This window comes from Primulina eburnea, chromosome 4 (assembly GCF_022965805.1).
Source record: "Primulina eburnea isolate SZY01 chromosome 4, ASM2296580v1, whole genome shotgun sequence".
NCBI classification, from domain to species: Eukaryota; Viridiplantae; Streptophyta; class Magnoliopsida; order Lamiales; family Gesneriaceae; genus Primulina; species Primulina eburnea.
Window position 1 is genome coordinate 10618745 of NC_133104.1, and position 20830 is coordinate 10639574.

Consider the following 20830-nt stretch of genomic DNA (forward strand, 5'->3'; position numbering starts at 1 on the left):
ATTATTAGTGTCACAGATAATGTTGTGGAATATTTTCTCCAAAAAGAAAAAAAATTTCACTGAGCTAAGAGAAACGTGGCTTAAGTAATTTTTTTAAAACGAATAAAACTTTTCGTAATTGATATAGTTGTTTAATGAGCACTAACCAAAAGACAAGGTGTTATGTGGCTAATATTGGATTCCTAATATATTTTTTTATAAGTCAAAGTGAATAAAATAACACTTCCAACAATTTAATCGATTCAATCATCGATTTAAAAATATTAACAACCATAGTGAATTCACGAACAAAAAAGGAGCAGATAATACCAATATATATATATATATATATATATATATATATATATATATATATATATATATATCTTATTTACTAATATAAAATATAAAATAGAGAAGTATCTATAAAAATTTTAATTTTAAAAATATAAATATATACAACAAAACACCCGTACATGGACATAATTCGTACGTGCCAAACCGCTTTATCCCACCTTTGAGGATATATAAAAAGAAGAATCCATCAGACAGAAACAAATTCCGACACCTTCCTGAATACACAGTTATCTCCTCCTTCGAATACAACTCCCGGCTCCCCCTCTTCCGAACTCTCTCTTCCTTCGTAAAAATTTATTAGGACCCTCAATTTTTTTTACCATTTTGAGAGGTGGGTTCTTTGTGATTTCTGTAGTTCCGAAGCAAGCATGAAGATTCAGTGCGACAGTTGCGAGGCGGCGGAGGCGAACGTCCTCTGCTGCGCCGACAAGGCGGCGCTGTGCTTGAATTGTGACCAGAAAGTGCACGCTGCCAATAAGCTCGCTAGTAAGCATCAGAGGGTTCCCCTTTTTAGCTCCCTTTCCCAGATGCCCAAGTGTGATATCTGTCAGGTTTGTTCATCTGCCTCAACTTTTAGTTTTACAATTTAACTAGAGTTTTTGTGGATTTGTTTTTGTTGGTTTTCTGCGTGTTGTTAAGTGGTATTGCAGTGGTTGGATAAGGAAATGAACAGTATGTTGTGATAGTTATCTGGGGACTGTGATTATTATTTTTTGTGAATATGTACTATGTTGTTTTGGAGGTGATATTTTTGTCGGTGGCCAGGGTTTAAGTGGTGGGTCTTTTATTCTGCTTGATTTTTTTGAACGCATTAATGTTTCTTATTTTATTAGGAAAAAAAGCACTTCCCCTCATTATATGTGCCTAACAAGGCATGTCTTAGACTCGAGATGTAGAGAGGATCAGCGCACCTATAAGCACGCCAAAGTTCATGAGCCATGTCGCATTTTCCTTTGGCGCAAAGCACGAGCCTTGGTTCTCATTGAATGCCCAAGAATTACCAAATGAAATGATTGTGTATTCTAATTGAAATTCGAAGTCAATTATTTTGTATTGTAAACTGTAATAGTGTCTTGTTGAATGGCTGGCGAAATTGGTATTAATGCCTACATTACCGAAACTTTTTGATACATTGAAATTTTAAAATGCTATTACTCTGTGTTAGATGTCTCGCATCGGCTAGATAAAACCTCCGAAAGTTGCATTTTAGACAAGCATGTCCTCCTAATCTAGATTTGGGGTTGAGTGAGGTTTAAGTCTCAAATTTAACATGGTTTCAGGGTTCAGATTCCACTGTTATGTATTGAATGTGTTATTTTGAGTGGATGCATGTGCTCCTTAATGCGCTTTTAATAATTCTAGACTGCACTTGCATTTTCACTGTCTTCCCACGTCTGTTATATATCTCATGCACTATGAGTAGTTTTTTATGCTTCTTTCACTACATTTGAAGGAGACAGAGGGCTATTTCTTTTGCCTGGAGGATAGAGCTTTACTCTGCAGAAAATGTGATGTTACAATACACACGGTAAATTCCTTGGTGTCGGCCCATCAGAGGTTTTTACTCACTGGAGTCAAAGTAGGACTCGAAGCAACTGAACCTAGTCCATCTTGCCCATGGAAGACTCGCTCTAGTGAGAAAATATCTGAATCGGAACCTCGTTCTATTTCAAAGCAGATGGCTCTAGTGCCATCAAATGGTCCACACAATAAAAGTGTGCCTATCCAAGCTAGTTTAGGGGATCACTTTTCATCGCCAGAGCTTTCTTTTGCGGGAGGTGTTGCAACTGGAGATGTTTCACAATGGCCGCATGAGGATTTTCTCGGACTTGGTGATATCAATTCGAACTATAATTTCGTGAGCAATGATTCCTCTATTTAATTCATGCTTTTATGATATTGTTCATTTTGACAGTTGCTACCTCTGTGTTATCTAGAAAACTCAATTATGCTAAAATTCGATGCCAAAAAACCCATATGTTCAAAATCTCTCTTTTTCTTCCAAATTATGTTTGATTTATAATTGTCTTCTTTTTGCTAACGAGATTTCTATTGTTTCGTCATTTTTTTTATTAAATATTACAAGTGTAGTAATATATTGAAGCGATCGTATCTAATTTTTGCAGTCCCGCTTGGTGAGATTTGGCTTCATGTTTTTCGATCAATCATTTTGTGTCTCAAGCTTTTAAGACAAGCGTGACTTTTAAATCCGATATCTGCTGCTTTACTAGTCATTGGCCATTCGAGCTAATGCCAAATATATATATCAGGCGGATGGTGGGAAACTTGGAGACTCCGATTGCTCCCCAGCTGTCCGAGCTGCTGATGGAATTCTCAGTGGTGACGAGTGTATGGATCTTGTGCCGGATGCATTCTGGGCAGTTCCACAAATTGCTTCACCGCACACAGCACCTGGGCTTTACTGGCCTAATAATGACCAGAATCCATTGGACTATGCAGTCTCGGTCCCCGAAATATGCACCTCACAGATGCAGAATTTCTATCCTCATCAACATCAAGGAGACGTTACTAGCTCAAAGCGAAAGAGGCAGTTCTGATTTATCCTTTGACCTCGTTTCTCCTATCTCGAGCTGTCTTGAAGTTTAGACACAGCAGCGCTTCGAAGAGCTACAGGAGGTGTTAGTAATTGATGAGATTTCCTGCCTTTTCTTGAGCTTGAAATGAGTTGTTGGAACTTGATTGTTGTTTTGCTCTGTCTAAACTGATGTATGCAAGCTTATTCACTTTCATAGGATTTGTTTGATTTCTTGCAATTTGTTATTGGTGCTTTTTGTTGGTTCCAGATACAACATTTTGCTATAATAATATGAAAATAAAGTATAAAACTGAATATCGAGGTTTACGAGAAAAATTTCTAAAAATTATTAAAATAAAAACAAGAAAAAAAAAATACACTATAAAATTTTATCGTATACAACTAATGTTTCTAAAGAGAACACATATACTCTTAGTATGAGAGAACAAACATCTCACAATTATTATAGAATTAATCACTCAAATGATATGAGATGAGATAAAAGAACTGAGAATGAGATATTAGAGAATGGGGCTCGACGCATTTCATTCGCCCTCATCGCGTTGATACCACCTACCTCAATAAATTCTTGTCGACATGCACTTACCTTATTGAGTTCCACCAACCACCTACATTCTCTCACTTAGAGATTTGATGAGAATCAAACACATCTAAACATCCTTTCGATCTTGTCATTTCTTGCTATTTACGTTTCCCTAGGCCACTTGAGGATCTACACCTCTCAAACTTATCAGTGTTCATTCGTTTGGTCAGAACATCAGCTATGTTATCCTTTGTATAAATCTTCTGCATATCAACACTTTCTTTTTCTACGACTTCTCGAACAAAGTGAAACTGAACTCCAATGTGCCTAGTCTTGTAATGAATGGTTGGATTCTTTGTTATGTATGAGGCACTCTCTGACTATAACAAAACAAAAGAACTTTATCTTATTTGTGTCGGATCTCCTCCTATAACCTTTTAATTCATATTACATTATTGCAAGTTTGAGTAACTGTCATATATTTTACCTCTGTTGTAGATAACGCCACAAGTTTTTACGGTTTTGAAACTCAACTTACTGCTCCCTCTACATAACTAATAGTGGATTTTCTCTTATTAGGATCGCATGCATAATCCGAATGGACATAGCTCCTGAGTATAAAATCTGATCCTCCATAACATAATGTAGCATTTGAGGCACCCTTAATGTATCTAAGGATCATCTTAACAGTACTCCAATACTCTCGTCCAAGATTCGCCATATACTGACTGACTGGTCCCAGTACTCGTGCAATGTCCAGTCTTGTACAGATAATGGCGAACATCAAACTTCTCACTGCTGATGCATATTGTATTCGAGACATCTCCATAAGTCGAAATTGTCTTACTGTATTGCATGTTGAAGCGTTGCAAGTCTTTCTTCAATTAATTATTTTGGGAAAGTCAAATCTTTCTGTTACTTCTGTCTCGGTGAACTTGCATCCCTAGATTCTTGTCTGTTGGTCTTATATCCTTCATATCGAATTCCCTAGTCAACTATGTCTTCAATTTTTGGACTTGATCTTTGTTGGGGGCTTCTACTAACATGTCGTTCATATATAATAACAAAATGATATAATCATCACCAAACTTCTTAAAATATCCACAAGGTTCTGCACTCAGTCTGCTATATCTAAGACTCATGATATATGGATCAAATCTCTTGTACCAATACCTCGGTGCCTGTTTGAGATCGTACAAAGATATTTTCAACCTGCAAACCAAGTTATGTTTGCTTTTTTCCGCAAAACCTTCTAGCTGGATCATATAGATTTCTTCTTCAGGAACTTCATGAAGAAATGCAGTTTTCATATTTAGTTGTTCTAGATGTAGGTCAAATACCACACATAATTTCAACACTACTCTGACTGTTCTAAGCAGAACTATAGGAGAAAATATATGGTTGAAGTAGATGCATTTATTCAGAATATACCCTTTTACCACCAATCTAGCATGATACTGCTCCACTTGGTTATTACCATCACGCATGATCTTATAGACCCATCTGTTACCAATGGCTTTCCTCCCTTGTGGTAATGTAACAAGATCCCAAGTTTTATTTCTGTCTAATGTCTCCAATTTTTCCAGCATTGTCATCCACAGGGATACATTCGAGCTTTCAGTAGCCTCATGGAAACTCGATGACTCACCATCCTCTATGAATAGACAATATGCCATATTAATTTCAGTGACATAATCTGAAAGCCAACCTGGTGGTATTCTGTCTCGAGTTGACTGCCTCATATTGGAAACCTCAGACTCAACATGTTCTTGTTTCTCGTGCTTCGATATTGCTTCACAAGAAATTTGACCTTCGTTTGTCTTATTTTTCACTTGAATTATTGTAGTTTCTGAATTCAATTGCCTTTGTCTCCTTTTACTCTATCTTCTCGAATATAATATCCATGTTGATGACAAGCTTGTGGATAGTAGGATCCCACAAGAAAAACTCCTTTACTCCATCAGCGTATCCCATGAAGATACACTTTTTTTGGATTTTGAATCCAACTTCTATCTTTCTTGATCATTGTACAAAACATACACATGACTTTCAAATGTATGTAAATGAGAATAAAAATCGGCTTCTCATTCCACATCTCCATCGAAGTTTTCAAATCAATCTTCGCTGAAGGAGAACGATTGATGACATAATTAGCGGTCTTGACTGCTTCCGCCCAAAATGTCTTGGCTAGACCCGTAGTCCTAAAAAATAATATTGTTCTGTCCAACAAGGTCATGTTCATCCACTCCACCACTCCATTCTGTTGAGGTGTGTAAACCGTCGTGATATATCTTTTGATGTCCTAATATAGGCAAAGTGCATAAAATTTGTTATGGTATATTCTCCTCCATTGTCAGTTCTCAAACACTTGATTTTCTTTTTAGAATCAAGTTCAACCCACCTTTTGAAATCTTTGAAGATCTTGAAAACATCAGATTTTTTCTTGATTGTATACACTACATCTCTTGGAGAAATCATCAATGAACAAGACAAAATATCTCGCTCCTCTTAGGGATACAACTGGTTCTTGCCAAACATCCTAATGAATCAGCTTCAATATGCTTTTGCAAGTAGAAGCTTTAATCTATGTTGTTTACTTGTAACACAATGCTCAGACAAACAACAGCTTCATATCCGAGAGAATTTTCGACTCTTGTTCTGACATATGCCCAAGCTTTTTATACTATAACATTGTTAATTCTTCTCCTAAACCAATCCATGCAACCACCATTTCTGCCTCTTTATGTGTTTCTCCCAAAAGTATATGCAGATTTGTAGCCATATTTTCCACCTTCAAAACCAAAAACGCGCCTTTCACAATTTTCATGATCTCGTTCTCGCAACAGGTTTTGCACCCGATATCATCCAATTGCCCCAAGGACAAAATATTATTCGTCAGCCCCTTCATATGTCGTACGTTCTTTATGGTGCGAATGGTGTCATCTTACATTTTTATTTTGACACTACAGACCTAGCTATTTCCATAGCATGATCATTTACCATGAATGCAGATCCTTCTAAGACTGGTTCATACTGATTGAACCATTTTCTCCAAGATGTTATGTGCTGCGTTGCTCTTGGATCAATAATCCATGTGTTACAAAATTTGTATATGTTTTCTACAACTGTTTTTGATTCACTGAATAATATTTGGCCATCACCTGAAGTACTTGCCACATTTCTTTGAGAACCTCTCTCGGTACTCATAAGCTCTTTCTTGAAGTGTCATTTACCGTCACATTTAAAGCAGTAAATATTTTTCTTCTTACTTCTTGATTTTGATCTACCTCGTCTTTGGCTCCCACTGGAGTCACGGTCCATAAATTTCTCTCTTATCATCAGTAAAACCTATGTTTTCTTCGAAGTTACCGACCTTTCTTCCTTATTCTTGCCGATATCTTTCTTATTCAAAAACCGCAGTTGAGAATTGTAGAACTTTCAAAAGTCTGTTAGGATGTTGTTGGTTAAATTGATGATAAGTTGATCGTAGGAATATGGTAGACTTTGAAATATAATTTCTGCATATTTTTCTCTCTCTATTTTATTCCATGTAGAGATGAATTGGAAAAATAGAGTATTTAGAGTATTGATATGATCGATAATTGATGAGGATTCTGCCATCAGAATGTATAAGGTCTTATCTTTATGAAAAGTTTATTGTATAGTGACTTAACTTCGTATATTTTTGACAGAGTATCCCAAATTATTCTTGTCGTATTTATCTCAAAGATACTTGAAAGTATTTCGTTTGCTATCGCCAAATTGTAAATTGACAACAATATTATCATTCATTTCATTCAACTTTCCATCGTCCGCTCGGTCTATCTCCAATAGCCGTCAAAAAATTCTTCTTTCTTAAAACTGCTTATATATTTATTTTTTACAACATAAAATTGCTTCAATTGAACTTTATTATTTAGTACGTGCCCATCATTATGTCTACAATATTTTAATAGACTAACAAAATAATCTCGTCTTAATAAAAAAATCTCAAAAAATCTTTTCTGATATGGAAGATCAGTCTAGGATGCAACCACTTAGCATATTTAGAATTTTAAAAAAATTAAATCGAGGCTTTGTTACCACTTGTTGATTCCAAATGCGACATCTTGAGATAATAATATGAAAATAAACTATAAAACTGGACGTCGAAGATTTACGTGGAAATCCCCTAAAAATTATTTGGGTAAAAACCCCGAACAATATGAGATTTTTTTTACTATAATATTTTATGGTATACAATTATTCATTTTATATCTCCAAATAGAACACATACTCTCTTAATACATGATCGATTACTAAGATCATCTTCAATCAATATTAGTGTAATATTCTTCTTAAAAAAGTATAATGTTTGCATCAATTATAATAGTCATCTTCAATCCATTTATGAATTCATGATTCAATAAATTCAAATTTGATCATCCAACTCAAATAAGAAGATATCAAAATTGGAAATAATGAATAAAATTAAAATCTATAAGCCATTAAACAAGATATGTAAAATAAAATTCTGCTGAACGATATACTGGTTGAAAAATATGAGTTGGAATATTTGAATGTTGAAAATATGAAAGTTAAATGTTGAAAATAAGAGTTATAAATATTTAAAATTAGTTTGTGATGATGTATGTAATGAAGTATTTATTTTTGGATTATTTTCAAAGAGGTTCTATAAATAGGTCTCTCAATGTGTGAAGGAAATTACAATTGATTAGAGAGAAAATTTTATAAAGCGTGTAGTTTGATAAATTTTGAGAGTTTGAGATTTTTTACTTTTTACCGTAAATTTTTACTTTTAACACGTTATGAGCACGATACTCGAAGTTTCGGTTCTCCATATTTTTCAAAGCTCCAAAACACAAGAAAAAGGTAACAATATTCAAAATTAAGAAGATTTACTTTACTGTTTATTTATTTTTATTGTGTATATATTTAATATATAATATCATGTAATTATATAAAAGGAGTCTATGACACCTCATTACAATAACGTGATGTGATTATATTATTATACTGCTTATATAATTTTAATGTGTTACTATTTATTTATTGTATATATATATTTGAATAATATCATGTTATTATATAAAAGGAGTTTATGATACCTTATTATAATAACGTGATGTGATTATTTCACTGTTTATATATTTTTTATTGTGTTATATAATAATTATATATATTTGTATAATGTCACAATATTATATAAAAGAAGTCCCTGACACCTTATTATATTGTGATATGATATACATAATTATTTAAATATGATTAATATTATATACATCATATTTTACCACAAAATTTACGTATACATACATTTATTTTTAAAGATTTGTAACGGTCATAAACAGTCGTAAACGACTAGTTTTTACCCTATAAATATGACTTCACAAACACATTCAATCACTCCAAACTTATTCTTCCTACCTAAAAATTTTCATCATCAAAATTTTCGAAGAAAAATAAGATGGCTCTTTCAAGGTTATTTTGTATAATTATTTTGGTTATTATACTCACTAGTCTTGTATTTATCGGAAAATATCAGCATCGCATTTTTTCTTAATTTTTAAGAATTCTTGTATTTGTAATTTATCCGTTACTTTTTATTGTCATATTAATAGAACTTAACTAATAAAATGCATTGTTATTTTTCTAGTACCACCATGTCAAATTTGGCAAAGTTCGAATTTGTTGCTCTTGAATTTACGGGGAAAAAATATATGTCATGGACACTTGATGTAGAAATGTATCTTGAGTCATTGGGTCTAAGCAAAACCATTAAAGAAAATGGTATTTCTTCATAATATTTTTGCATCGACATCTTGATAAAGATTTAAAATGTGAATATCTTTTCGAAAAAGATCGACATCTTGATAAAGATTTAAAATGTGAATATCTTTTCGAAAAAGATCTCATGGCTCTGTGAAAATGATTAAAAGAAAGATTTGAACATATAAGGGAAGTTATACGTCCTACCGCCCGTGATGAATTGAATATGTGGAGATTCCAAGATTGTAAGAAAGTGAGTGATTACAATTCGGCGATGTATCTAATAATCTCGCAATTAAAATTTTGTGTACATGAAGTTACGGAATCAGAAATGCTTGAAAAAACATTTTCCATACTTCACGCATCAAATATAACTCTACAGCAACAATATAGAGTGCGTGGATTTGCGAGATATTCTGAACTAATCGCCTGTCTTCTTGTCGCGGAAAAGAACAACGAGCTGCTAATGAGAAATCATCAGTCCCGACCCACTAGATCAACAACATTTCCAAAAGTTAATGCTGTAAATAAAAATGAATTCAAACCTGTGAACCAAAATCAAATTCAGAGACAAGGTTTTGGTCGTGGTCGTGGTCGTGATCGTGGCCGTGGTTTTGAAAAAAATCTAGATAGGTATTTTTATAACTCATCTCAAAATGGCGTCACGAACCACCCACTGAAAAGGCATCATGAGAACATGAGTGGTAATGAAAATCACTCAAAACGATTTGAAAGTTCATGTTTTAGATGCGGCACTCCAGGACATTGGTTTCGTATTTTTCGAGCCCACGAGCACCTATATAAGCTTTATAAAGAATCGATAAAGGGGAAAGAAAAGAGACCAACTTCACTGAACACAGTGACGTTTGTGTGATTCAACTCATTTTGATACTGCAGATTTTCTGAATGATTTCTCTGGAAATGATCAATATGCTGGTGGAATAGAAATGAAAAATTTTGATGCGACATATTTTCTCAACGATTTCTCTAAAAACGAAAAATATATTGGTAGAATGTAAATGTAAAATAATTTATTTTTCATGTACTCATATGCCAATGTTATATTATACAATTATGATATGTGTTATATTTTTCAATAAATTACATATGTATTATCAGTAACTTTTTCATTGCATATTTTTTTATGAAGTTCAAATATGGAAAATGTTATGAACAATGCTAAACAAGGAACTAGTCTCATTGAAGTTTGCATACCTGATAGTGGTACAACGCACAATATTTCTTCGAGATAAAAGATATTTCTTGGAACTAAAACCAACAAAAACAATAGTGAATACCATATCAGGTCCTGTAGACGTGATAAAAGGTTGTGGTAAAGCACATTTTTTTTACCTAATGGTATAAAAATTTTGATAAATGATGCTTTGTATTCACCACAATTGAAAAGAAACTTGTTGAGTTTTAATGACATATATTCTCATGGGCATGATACTCAGACAATAAATGAAGGAAATGAGAAATATATGTATCTTACCACATACAAATCAGGAAATAAATATGTAGTTGAAAAACTACAAATGCTCTCTACTGGATTGCATTATACATATATAAGTCCAACTCAAACATTATAGTTGATAATTCTTCAATATTGATCATTTGACATGATCGATTAGGAAATTTTGGTTCAACAATGATGCGAAGAACTATAGAAAATACACATTGTCATCCGCTGAAAGATCAGAAGATCTTTCAAAATAATAAGTTTCAATGCAAAGCATGTTCTATTGGAAAACTTATTATAAGACCATCACCAGCTAAAATCAAGAATGAATCACCCATGTTTCTTGAACGTATTCTGGGTGATATTTGTGGGCCAATTCTTTCACCATGTGGACCATTTAGATATTTTATGGTATTGATCGGTGCCTCCAACAAATGGTCACATATTTTTTTATTATCAACCCGCAATGTGGCATTCGCAAGATTACTTGCTCAAATAATAAAATTGCGGAATCAATTTTCCAATCATACAATCAAGAAAATTAGACTTGATAATGCTGGTGAATTTACTTCCTAGACTTTCAATGATTATTGTATGTCAATGGGAATCACTGTTGAGCATCCAATGGCTCATGTACATTCACAAAATAGATTAGCTGAATCATTGATTAAATGTCTACAACTGATTGCTAGACTAATTATTATCAAAACAAAATTCTCTGTTTCTATATGGGTTCATGTAATTTTACATGCTGGTGCATTAATTCGCATCAGACCAAGTGCATATCGTAAATACTCCTCATTGCAGCTTGCATTTGGTAAAGAACTAGATATTTCTTATCTAAGAATTTTGGATGTATGGTATATGTGCATATTGCACCGCATCAACGAACAAAAATTGGAACTCAAAGAGAAATCGGAATTTATGTTGGTTATGACAGCGCATCAATCATTCGATATCTTGAGCCTCGGACAGACGACGTGTTTACAGCACGTTTTGCTGATTGTCATTTTAATGAGGAAATTTTCCCAATGTTAGGGGGAGAAAAGAAAAATATCGAAAAAAAATTACATGGTATACATCATCATTGTTACATCTCGATCCAAGAACTAAACAATGTAAAAAAGATGTACAACAAATTGTGCACTTGCATAGAATAAATAATCAAATACCAGATGCATTTGCAAACATAAAAGGGGTAACTAAATCATATATATCTGTAAATGCCCCTGCTCGAATTGAAATTCCAAAGAAAAAAATTGAAGACACTCATGATGTCATTAAACGCCTGAAGCGTGGAATGCCAATCGGTTCAAAGGATAAATATTCTCGAAAAAGAAAAAGCATAGAGAAACACGATGATCGCAAAATAGAGAATGATATTCCAGCAAAAATGCGTGATGATGAAAATGTTTTGTCAGAACCACAAACTAACGAGAATCGTGAAATCTCCATCAGTTATATTAATACTGGAAAAATATGGAACCGAAAAAATATAAAAGAAATTGACGAGATATTTTCTTACAATGTGGCATTTGACGTCATAAATGACAATGAAGGTCATGAACCAAAATCATTTGGTGAATGTAAAAATCGACAAGACTAGATAAAATAGAAAGATGTCATCCAGGTTGAATTGGATTCGCTTAATAAACAAAACGTTTTTTTGGCTTATAGTCCTTACACCTGAAGGTGTAAAACCTGTTGGGTACAAATGGGTCTTTATTCGAAGCGAAATGAGAAAAATGAAATAGTAAGATACAAAGCTCGACTTGTTGCACAAGATTTTTCTCAAATGTCTGGAATTGATTATGAAGAAATGTATTCTCCTATTATGGATGCAATTACGTTTCGGTATTTGATTAGTTTGACGGTATCTGAAAATTTAGGAATGTGTCTTATGGATGTTGTAACATCTTACTTATATGGATCACTTGATAGCAATATATATAAAAATCTCTGAAAGATTTAAGATAACTGAAGCACAAAGTTCAAAACCCAGAGAATGTTATTCTGTGAAATTGCAAAGATCATTATATGGGTTAAAGCAATCTGGCCGAATGTGGTATAATCAGCTAAGTGAACACTTAATGAAAAAAGGATATATAAAAAATTCAATATGCCCTTGTGTTTTCATTAAGAAAGCAACATCCGGTTGCATAATTATTGTTGTATATGTTGATGATTTAAACATCATTAGAATGAATAAGGAAATTCAAGAAGTTGTTTCGTACTTGAAGGAAGAATTTGAAAAGAAAGACCTTGAAAAAAAGGTATTGTCTGGGTTTGCAAATTAAATATAGAGAATGTAGAATATTTGTTCACCAATCAAATTATACAGAAAAATCATTAAACGTTTTAATATGGATAAATCCAATCTTTTAAGTATTCCAATGATTGTTAGATCATTTAACATAGAAAATGATCCATTCCGTCCATTTGAAGATGATGAAGTTATTCTTGGTCCAGAAGTACCATATCTAAGTGCTATCGGTGCATTTATGTATCTTTCAAATTGTACAAGACCTGATATATCTTTTGCTGTAAATTTATTGGCAAGATTTAGCTCATATCCAACAAAAAGACACTAGAATGGAATTAAACATATATTCAGTTATCTACGAGGATCGACAAACTTGGGACTTTTGTACTCAAAAGATATCAATCAAATTTTAACTGGTTATGCTGATGTTGTGTATTTATCTGATCCACACAAGGCACGTTCCAAAACTGGATATGTATTTACTCGTGGAGGCACTGTAATTTCTTGACGTTCACAGAAACAAACACTTGTAACAACTTCATCAAAAATCACGCCGAGATCATTGCACTACATGAAGTAAGCCGTGAATGTGTGTGGATAAAATCAATGACCGAACATATTCAAACGTCATGCGGATTATCATTCGACAAGAAGCCCGTGACACTATATGAAGATAATGCTCTATGTATTGCTCAAATGAAAGAAAGATAATTAAAAAGCGACAGAACTAAACATATTCTCCCTAAGTTCTTCGCATTCACACAAGAGCTTGAGAAGAATAAAGATATTGATATTCGTTACATTCAATCAAGTAAAAACTCACCAGATCTCTTCACAAAGGCACTTCCTACGACAATATTCAGAAAGCATATACATAACATTGAGATGCGCAATCTACGAAATTTGTGAAGAATCGTTTGTGTTAACATGAGGGGGAGTTTACGTGACTGCATTCTTTTTCCCTTACTATGGTTTTTGTCCCAATGAGTTTTTCCTAGTAATGTTTTTAACGAGGCAGTACAAAACACGTAATGAAGACAATTATTGTATCATGATTGTGGGGACCCGGACGCTAATCATTTTCTTAATAATCTTTGTGATTTAATTATGAATTGAGATAAAACAGGGTCTAAAAACTTTTCTTTTTAAAGTACAAGTGCGGAAGGTAATGACATCAATCTAATATACATGTCAGTATAAAAGTACAATAATGTACATTACTCACTCAAACTAATTTAAGGTTTAACTACTAAATTTCAAGTATTAAACCAAGTCTACAATAAGTCCGGAATCACCACGCTAAACTCGTCTTCTCTCATCATCTTCTTGACCCCGATCTTGTCCCACCTGTTGTCATGCACACATACAAAACAAGACAACAGCCGGATACTCCGGTGAGATATAAATATCCCAGTATAAAACATGATAAACATGCATGAACGCCATATAAATCATAAAGCATACTATCATGCATAAAATCAATAACAATAGGTTCCATGGTCTGTGAAACTAAATCAGATAAGCATGCGATGACGATGGTTCCCAAATTCTCTGAACTCACAATAAAATAAGCATGCAAGTAATAACAATGGATTCCCTGATCTAGGAACCAATCTATCTAAACATGCTAGTCAAATCAGATCATGTCTTGACTCGACTCGATTCTAACTCTAGGGATCCCGGTGTGAATAAGACGTCAATGGCTGTCACCTACCCTCCCAATCGGGGTGACTGTACGTCTTATTCCTAGACTTCGGTCTCATCTGTATCGACATCTACAATAGGAGAGGTGATCTTCCCCTAAGCTGCGATATCACCGAACGTCTAGAAGTTTGACTGTTTCTGTCAAGACTCTCCTATCTTAAATGCAATGAATATTAATGTATAAACAAAGCATAATCATCTCAAAAGATTTGAATACAAGTCTATAAACAAATCACAATCATATTACAAGATAAGCAATAAATCTAGTATGTGATTTTGGTTGGGAAACTCAAATTAGATCTCATTTGAGTTGTATCTCTCCAAACAAAACATGAATTATACCTTTTTCGTCCTGGTCTGACGAAGAGGAAATCTCGAAGTCTAATCTGTCCATATCAAATCTGAAATGACAATATCGAATACACTGTATCAGTTAATAACTCCAATCACAATTAGTTCTTGATCAATACTCAAATCAGTACAAAATCTGATCAATGTCTGAACAAGATACAATCTGATTCATATCAACGATGTCACGATGAAATCTAAATCATTACTGAATCTGATCAATCTAAATCAACTGATGTTTCAACGGTATCACAATACAGTCTCTATAATATCAATTCTGTACAATTTCTGTCATATCGCTTCAGAAATTCATAATAATTGTATAAACAGTCCGTTCTTCAATCTGACTTCAAATATATACTGTTTAGTATATCCAGAACACATAATAATAATCAACCCCCAATTCATAGTCAACATGTATACGAATCAATAATCAATCTTGATACGATTCGACGACCTATCGGCGTTATTTCTCGATACCGGTCAATTCAAACAATAATACTCAACAACAATAAATCATAATCCTCAACAACCTCAATTTACAAGGATCACAATCTGTATAATTCAACTCAAACATGCTAGAAGTTTATAATAATCGCATAATGTATCCATTTCTCAAATCATGCAGGAATTGAAGGAAACTTACATCACTTTAAAGCTCTTGATGCAAAGATCAATAATCTAAGCTCGGATTTAAAATCGATTGATGGAATCTTGCAAAACCATAATTTAAGAGCATGAGAATTGAAGCTTTCTCTCTGGAGTTTCCTCGGTGCTTGCTACTGAAATGGAAGGAAATGAAGCCACATACACTTATATTGCATGGCAAGGAACAAGTGTCTTTATTTTTCAAGTGGCACGCATGACCGCGGGTGCGGTGGCATCTTCAGCGCGGGTGCGCTCATGCTTCGGCACCACTTTCATTTTTCACAAAATAGCGACCGCGGGTGCGGTCACACCACCGCGGGTGCGGTCATTCTCGCACCGCGGGTGCGGTCTTGATTTTGCAAAACTTGCCACCCTACTGGTCATGCACCGCGGGGGCGGTCCTTCTAGCACCGTGGGGGCGGTAGGAAATGCAGTGCAGGTGCGGTATGGCTTCGGCCATTCCTTCAAAATTCTAAGTTTCATGCCAAACTTCTTCATTTCCCACATTTGATCTCTATATACAATATTCATAACATATCTATTAATTCAAAAATGTCAATCAGTGTTCCGGGCATTACAATGATCATCATCACAAGGGAGGTGTTGAAAAATATGAGTTGGAATATTTGAATATTGAAAATATAAAAGTTGAATGATGAAAATAAGAGTTGTAAATATTTAAAATTAGTGTGTGATGATTTATGTAATGATATATTTATTTTTGGATTATTTCCAAAGAAATTTTATAAATAGGTCTCTCAATGTGAGAAGAAAATAACAATTGAATACAGATAAAATTTTATAAAGTGTGTTTAATAAATTTTGACAGTTTGAGATTTTTATTTTTTACCGTAAATTTTTACTTTTAATAATATTAAAATTTTAATTCGGAATTAATAATTACAAACACAAATTATCTAATATTGTCGAAATATTATGGTCGCAAAAGCCTAAGAATGTGGTCTTAGTTCTTATCCACTTCACTGCTCCTCTCTTCCTTCCCATACACAAAACTAAATCGAGAAAACAGAGAAATCCCACCCATGGCAATGACGGTAAACTGCGCCATTTCATCGATTGTGCTCTCAAAACATTCTCGAAACCACTTATCCTCATCTCTCGATAAAACCCCATTTCTTGGATGTCCACTCGCTGTCTCAGCCAAGCAATCGGCCTCAGCCAACCGGCCGTTCAAAATCTTTTGCCAAGAAAATACGGGGCTTGTACCAGTCGAGCAGCAGTGGATGTTTGATGATCTCACTGGTCCTGTAAGAATTTCGCCCACGTTTTTTTCTCGTTTTAATGCTTGACTGTAATCTTTGGCCTCTGCTTGTATTTTTTTTTCCAAAATGAAATAATACTGGATTTCGAACTCTAAACTTTCTAAACGTTTGGGCCTGCGGCCGGGTATTATTACTTATCTGCTTGAGGTTAGGTTTTATACTGTGTTTGTGCACTCTTCAATATATTTTTTGTTTAGAATTTGTCAAGACATAAATTGCGACATTGTGGAGATTTTGTATCAAATGATAATCCTGAGCTTAGTCCGTCGCTGAAATGCTAAATTTGTGAACTTAAGTGAATGGTTGATTGGGGTACTTATTGATAAATGTCCCACATCGGTAGATAATTAATCTTTGAGTGGCATATATTGACTTGGACAATCCTCCTCTCCCTTGAGCTAGCTTTCGGGGTTGAGTTAGGTCCAAGTTCCAATCTTAACATGGTATCAGAGTCCGGGTTTCACCATTATGTGTTGTACTGCCTATAATTAGGCCACCCGTTCTGCGTTGAGGGAAGAGAAAGATGTGGGATCACTCGGTGTTTTTTCAATATTAACTGTTTTGGTAGATACATTTTCCTGAAGACTTTGGATTGATAGAAATAAGCTAACCATAGTAAGAAGAGTTAAACTAACAATGAAAGGAAGGATTTATTGTAGTCTTGAAGTATTTGTAAGAAGGTGGTAAACGTAAAACTTGACCTATCACCTGTGTGAAACATGATTGTGGGGAGAAAGAGCTAGCTTTCTCTTTGAAGTAAAACTAGTTTTTTGTTATTTTCTAACTTGGTGGCTCCTCAAACTGTTTTTTATGATGAAAAGCAATGCATCTCTGGAACGAACATTGAGGGCGTAGGTCTCTCTCTCTCTCTCTCTCTCTCTCTATGATATGTTTGTTTTCACTAGGTGCAAAGAAATAATTTCTCTTTTTGATACACCACAAATACAGATTTGTGGTAAATGCCTTTTACAACAAGGCCTCATAGTGTCAGGTCCAAACTCTACTTCAGATTGTCTACAATTCACATGGATATATGTCTCATTGACTGGAAGATTTGTTACCTCTAAATTTCTGAAATGTGTATTATGTGCGTTGCTATTTGATTTTCATCCATTTCATCATTTAATGAGTTCTCTCAAATGAACTAGCTAGATGTTCCGACTTATATTCAGAAACTCACTCATTTGGGACCACCGTGGCCTTAACAATTATTAACTAATCTATGTTTCTGTGTTTACAACATTTTTTCAGTGCACTAATAGGCCTATATGGTGGTAAAAATATTGGTGCCTATATGCTTCTTATGTGTTAATAAATCACGTTAAGATGATTCATTTGATATTTTATTTTCTTATTGTAGGATAAATGGAATAAAACATGGTATCCCAAAGCCGCAGATCACGTGAATACAGACAAGCCTTGGTATATTGTGGATGCCACTGACAAGATTCTGGGAAGATTGGCCTCAACTATAGCCATTTATATTAGGGGAAAGAATCTGGCTACTTATACTCCTAGTGTGGATATGGGAGCATTTGTTATAGTGGTAAGTTGACATTTGGCAGCGTGAGGTTTCGTGGTATTATACGAGATTTCATAATAACTACAAAATAGTAATTCTATGGAATCTTTGTAGTACCATGTTTTGTGATCTATACTTAGGTACTAGTTTTAATGATCCCTGAGTACAATTTTAGCATAATGTTCTCGTTGTTTAATAATATTCAACTTAGTCTAGATACGACCTTGACTCCTTGTATCATTCTCATGTCGGTTCTCTCTTACAAAATGTACTATCAAAGCAATATGTGATATGTGTGAGATTATTAAGTCTTTCTACTGCTTTGTGGCATCAATAGATTAATGCAGAGAAGGTTGCTGTGTCTGGAAAAAAGAGGACACAAAAACTCTACAGAAGGCACTCAGGGAGACCGGGTGGGATGACAGTGGAAACTTTTGATCAACTTCAGAAGAGAATTCCTGAGAGAATAATTGAGCATGCTGTCCGTGGAATGCTTCCTAAACAGAGGGTATGTTTCTAACGACAGTGTATTAGATGTCTCCTTTTCTTCTGAAACTTGGTACCCAGTACCTACACCTTACATTATTACACATAGCATGTGATACCTTATCCTACATCAGATTATGAGGAGTATTATAAAAGCTTACAATGTATCCTATAACAACTTAGTTAGTCATTTTCGTAAAAACAAGAATGGATACAAAATAGTTGCTATAGGCCCATTGTGCAATCGCTCTACCACGGCTCGGGGCGCGAGATAGCAGCAAAAGCTATATGTCCGATGATAACAGTACAATTTCAATAGTTTAAACTGTACAGTAGCCAAAAAACCACAATTTGATACATTGCTCCTCATAGGCAAAACACATCGATGGGAGTTTTTGTTGTTCCTCAACAAATAGTTTCCGTGATTGTCTAAATAAGGTCATTGTATGGATCATGTTTTAGCAGTATGCGTTCATCTCCATAATTATAACAGAACTGTACGATAATCAAAGATGATATAATTGCATGCCTCTTATATTGCTTGTGAGTACTTGTTGTCATGCAATATATATATTTAGGCAGTTTCTTCTTGTGTTCCATGCAGCTTGGCAGACAATTATTTAACCATCTGAAGGTGTACACTGGTCCGCAGCATCCCCACGAGGCTCAAAAACCAATTGATTTACCCATAAGAGACAAGAGGATTCAGAAAGTTGCATAGATGTTCACTATTTCTCCTTCAGGAGATCAAGTTAGACATTGTTTCGTTGTTGTACCATGTTGCTCGATTGTTTCATTTCTTACTGTAGTTCCTTCACTAATATTTTGGGCTTGAGTTGGATATCAAAATTCAGCTATTTCAAAGGTGTCGAGTTCAATTATTTTAATTTAATAAAAAATTTCTAAGCAAAACCTGCACATGGACTAATACTATAAGGAGGATGGAATAACTTGCATGTATCTGTTATGGCCATTTCCAATTATTTTCTTGATTCCTTTGCGCATCGACTCACCAAGTCAAGTTGGGGATAAAACTAGCACGTGAACTAGATCAAGTTATAATAAATTAGAGTAAGTTTAATTAGTTCTCACGAGGATTATTATTTAATTACCAATATATGAATTATTTAACTTAATCCAGGCTAAATCGGAAATATTTAAAGTGAGTAAAATCAAATAGATTATGCTAAAGTAAACTATACAGAAAAATTACTCGAAAGTAGTATCAAACTCAGGGAGATACAAATGTCAAACAAATGACCTGCACACACAAGAGTATCAAACTATCAGTTATCACTGCGTATTGGATTTAAGTGAGTAAGAATTATTCGGTCAGATAAAATTCTCTATTTTAACTATTAATCTATATCTATAATAATTATACTATTTTAATTTAACAGTTCAATTATTTCTTATTTAGTTTTATTAAATAAAAATTCATTAAGCATTTATGAAACTATAGCATTTGCATAAAATCGAATAGTGAAATCAAATATTATTTCTTGTCGGTTTAACCATGAGTTGATCAATATTTTGAAGTTATATTTAATTTATTCCCTTTCGGTTCAAGATTAATCTCATGCAGTTAATGACCCGTTTTAAAAAAAGTAAATTAAGCGAATATAAATCAAAGTTAAAATAAATCAAAATATAACATGATCCAATACACGAACAAAAATCAATGGTTCAACCATATTGTGGTTCCCAATCAAAATAAAAATAATCCATAAAATCAAATCTAGACTCTTATCTAATATTTGAATTCATAGTAATGAAGAAATAAATAAGAAAAAGAAAAATATCAGCGATTGTATGTGAATTTTGTTGGATTAAAGATATGTACTTTTAGGCTTATGGGTTTTTCATGTGATTGAATGAAAATTTGAAAGGTGAGTTTGTCCCACATTTAAATAATAAAATGGTATAAAT

General features: G+C 33.9%; 2 protein-coding genes across 2 annotated transcripts; both read left to right on the plus strand.

The window, feature by feature from the left end:
- The first annotated feature begins 470 nt into the window (after positions 1-470).
- On the plus strand, positions 471-3136 carry LOC140830880 (B-box zinc finger protein 22). The gene is made up of 3 exons (XM_073194421.1): positions 471-887; positions 1790-2194; positions 2607-3136. The coding sequence occupies exons 1-3, from the start codon at positions 705-707 to the stop codon at positions 2892-2894; spliced, it is 876 nt and encodes a 291-aa protein (XP_073050522.1). The 5' UTR covers positions 471-704; the 3' UTR covers positions 2895-3136.
- A 13433-nt stretch (positions 3137-16569) lies between these two features.
- LOC140830881 (large ribosomal subunit protein uL13c) lies at positions 16570-19779 on the plus strand. Its single transcript, XM_073194422.1, has 4 exons — positions 16570-16878; positions 18254-18439; positions 18753-18923; positions 19506-19779. The coding sequence occupies exons 1-4, from the start codon at positions 16654-16656 to the stop codon at positions 19620-19622; spliced, it is 699 nt and encodes a 232-aa protein (XP_073050523.1). The 5' UTR covers positions 16570-16653; the 3' UTR covers positions 19623-19779.
- Positions 19780-20830: the final 1051 nt, after the last annotated feature.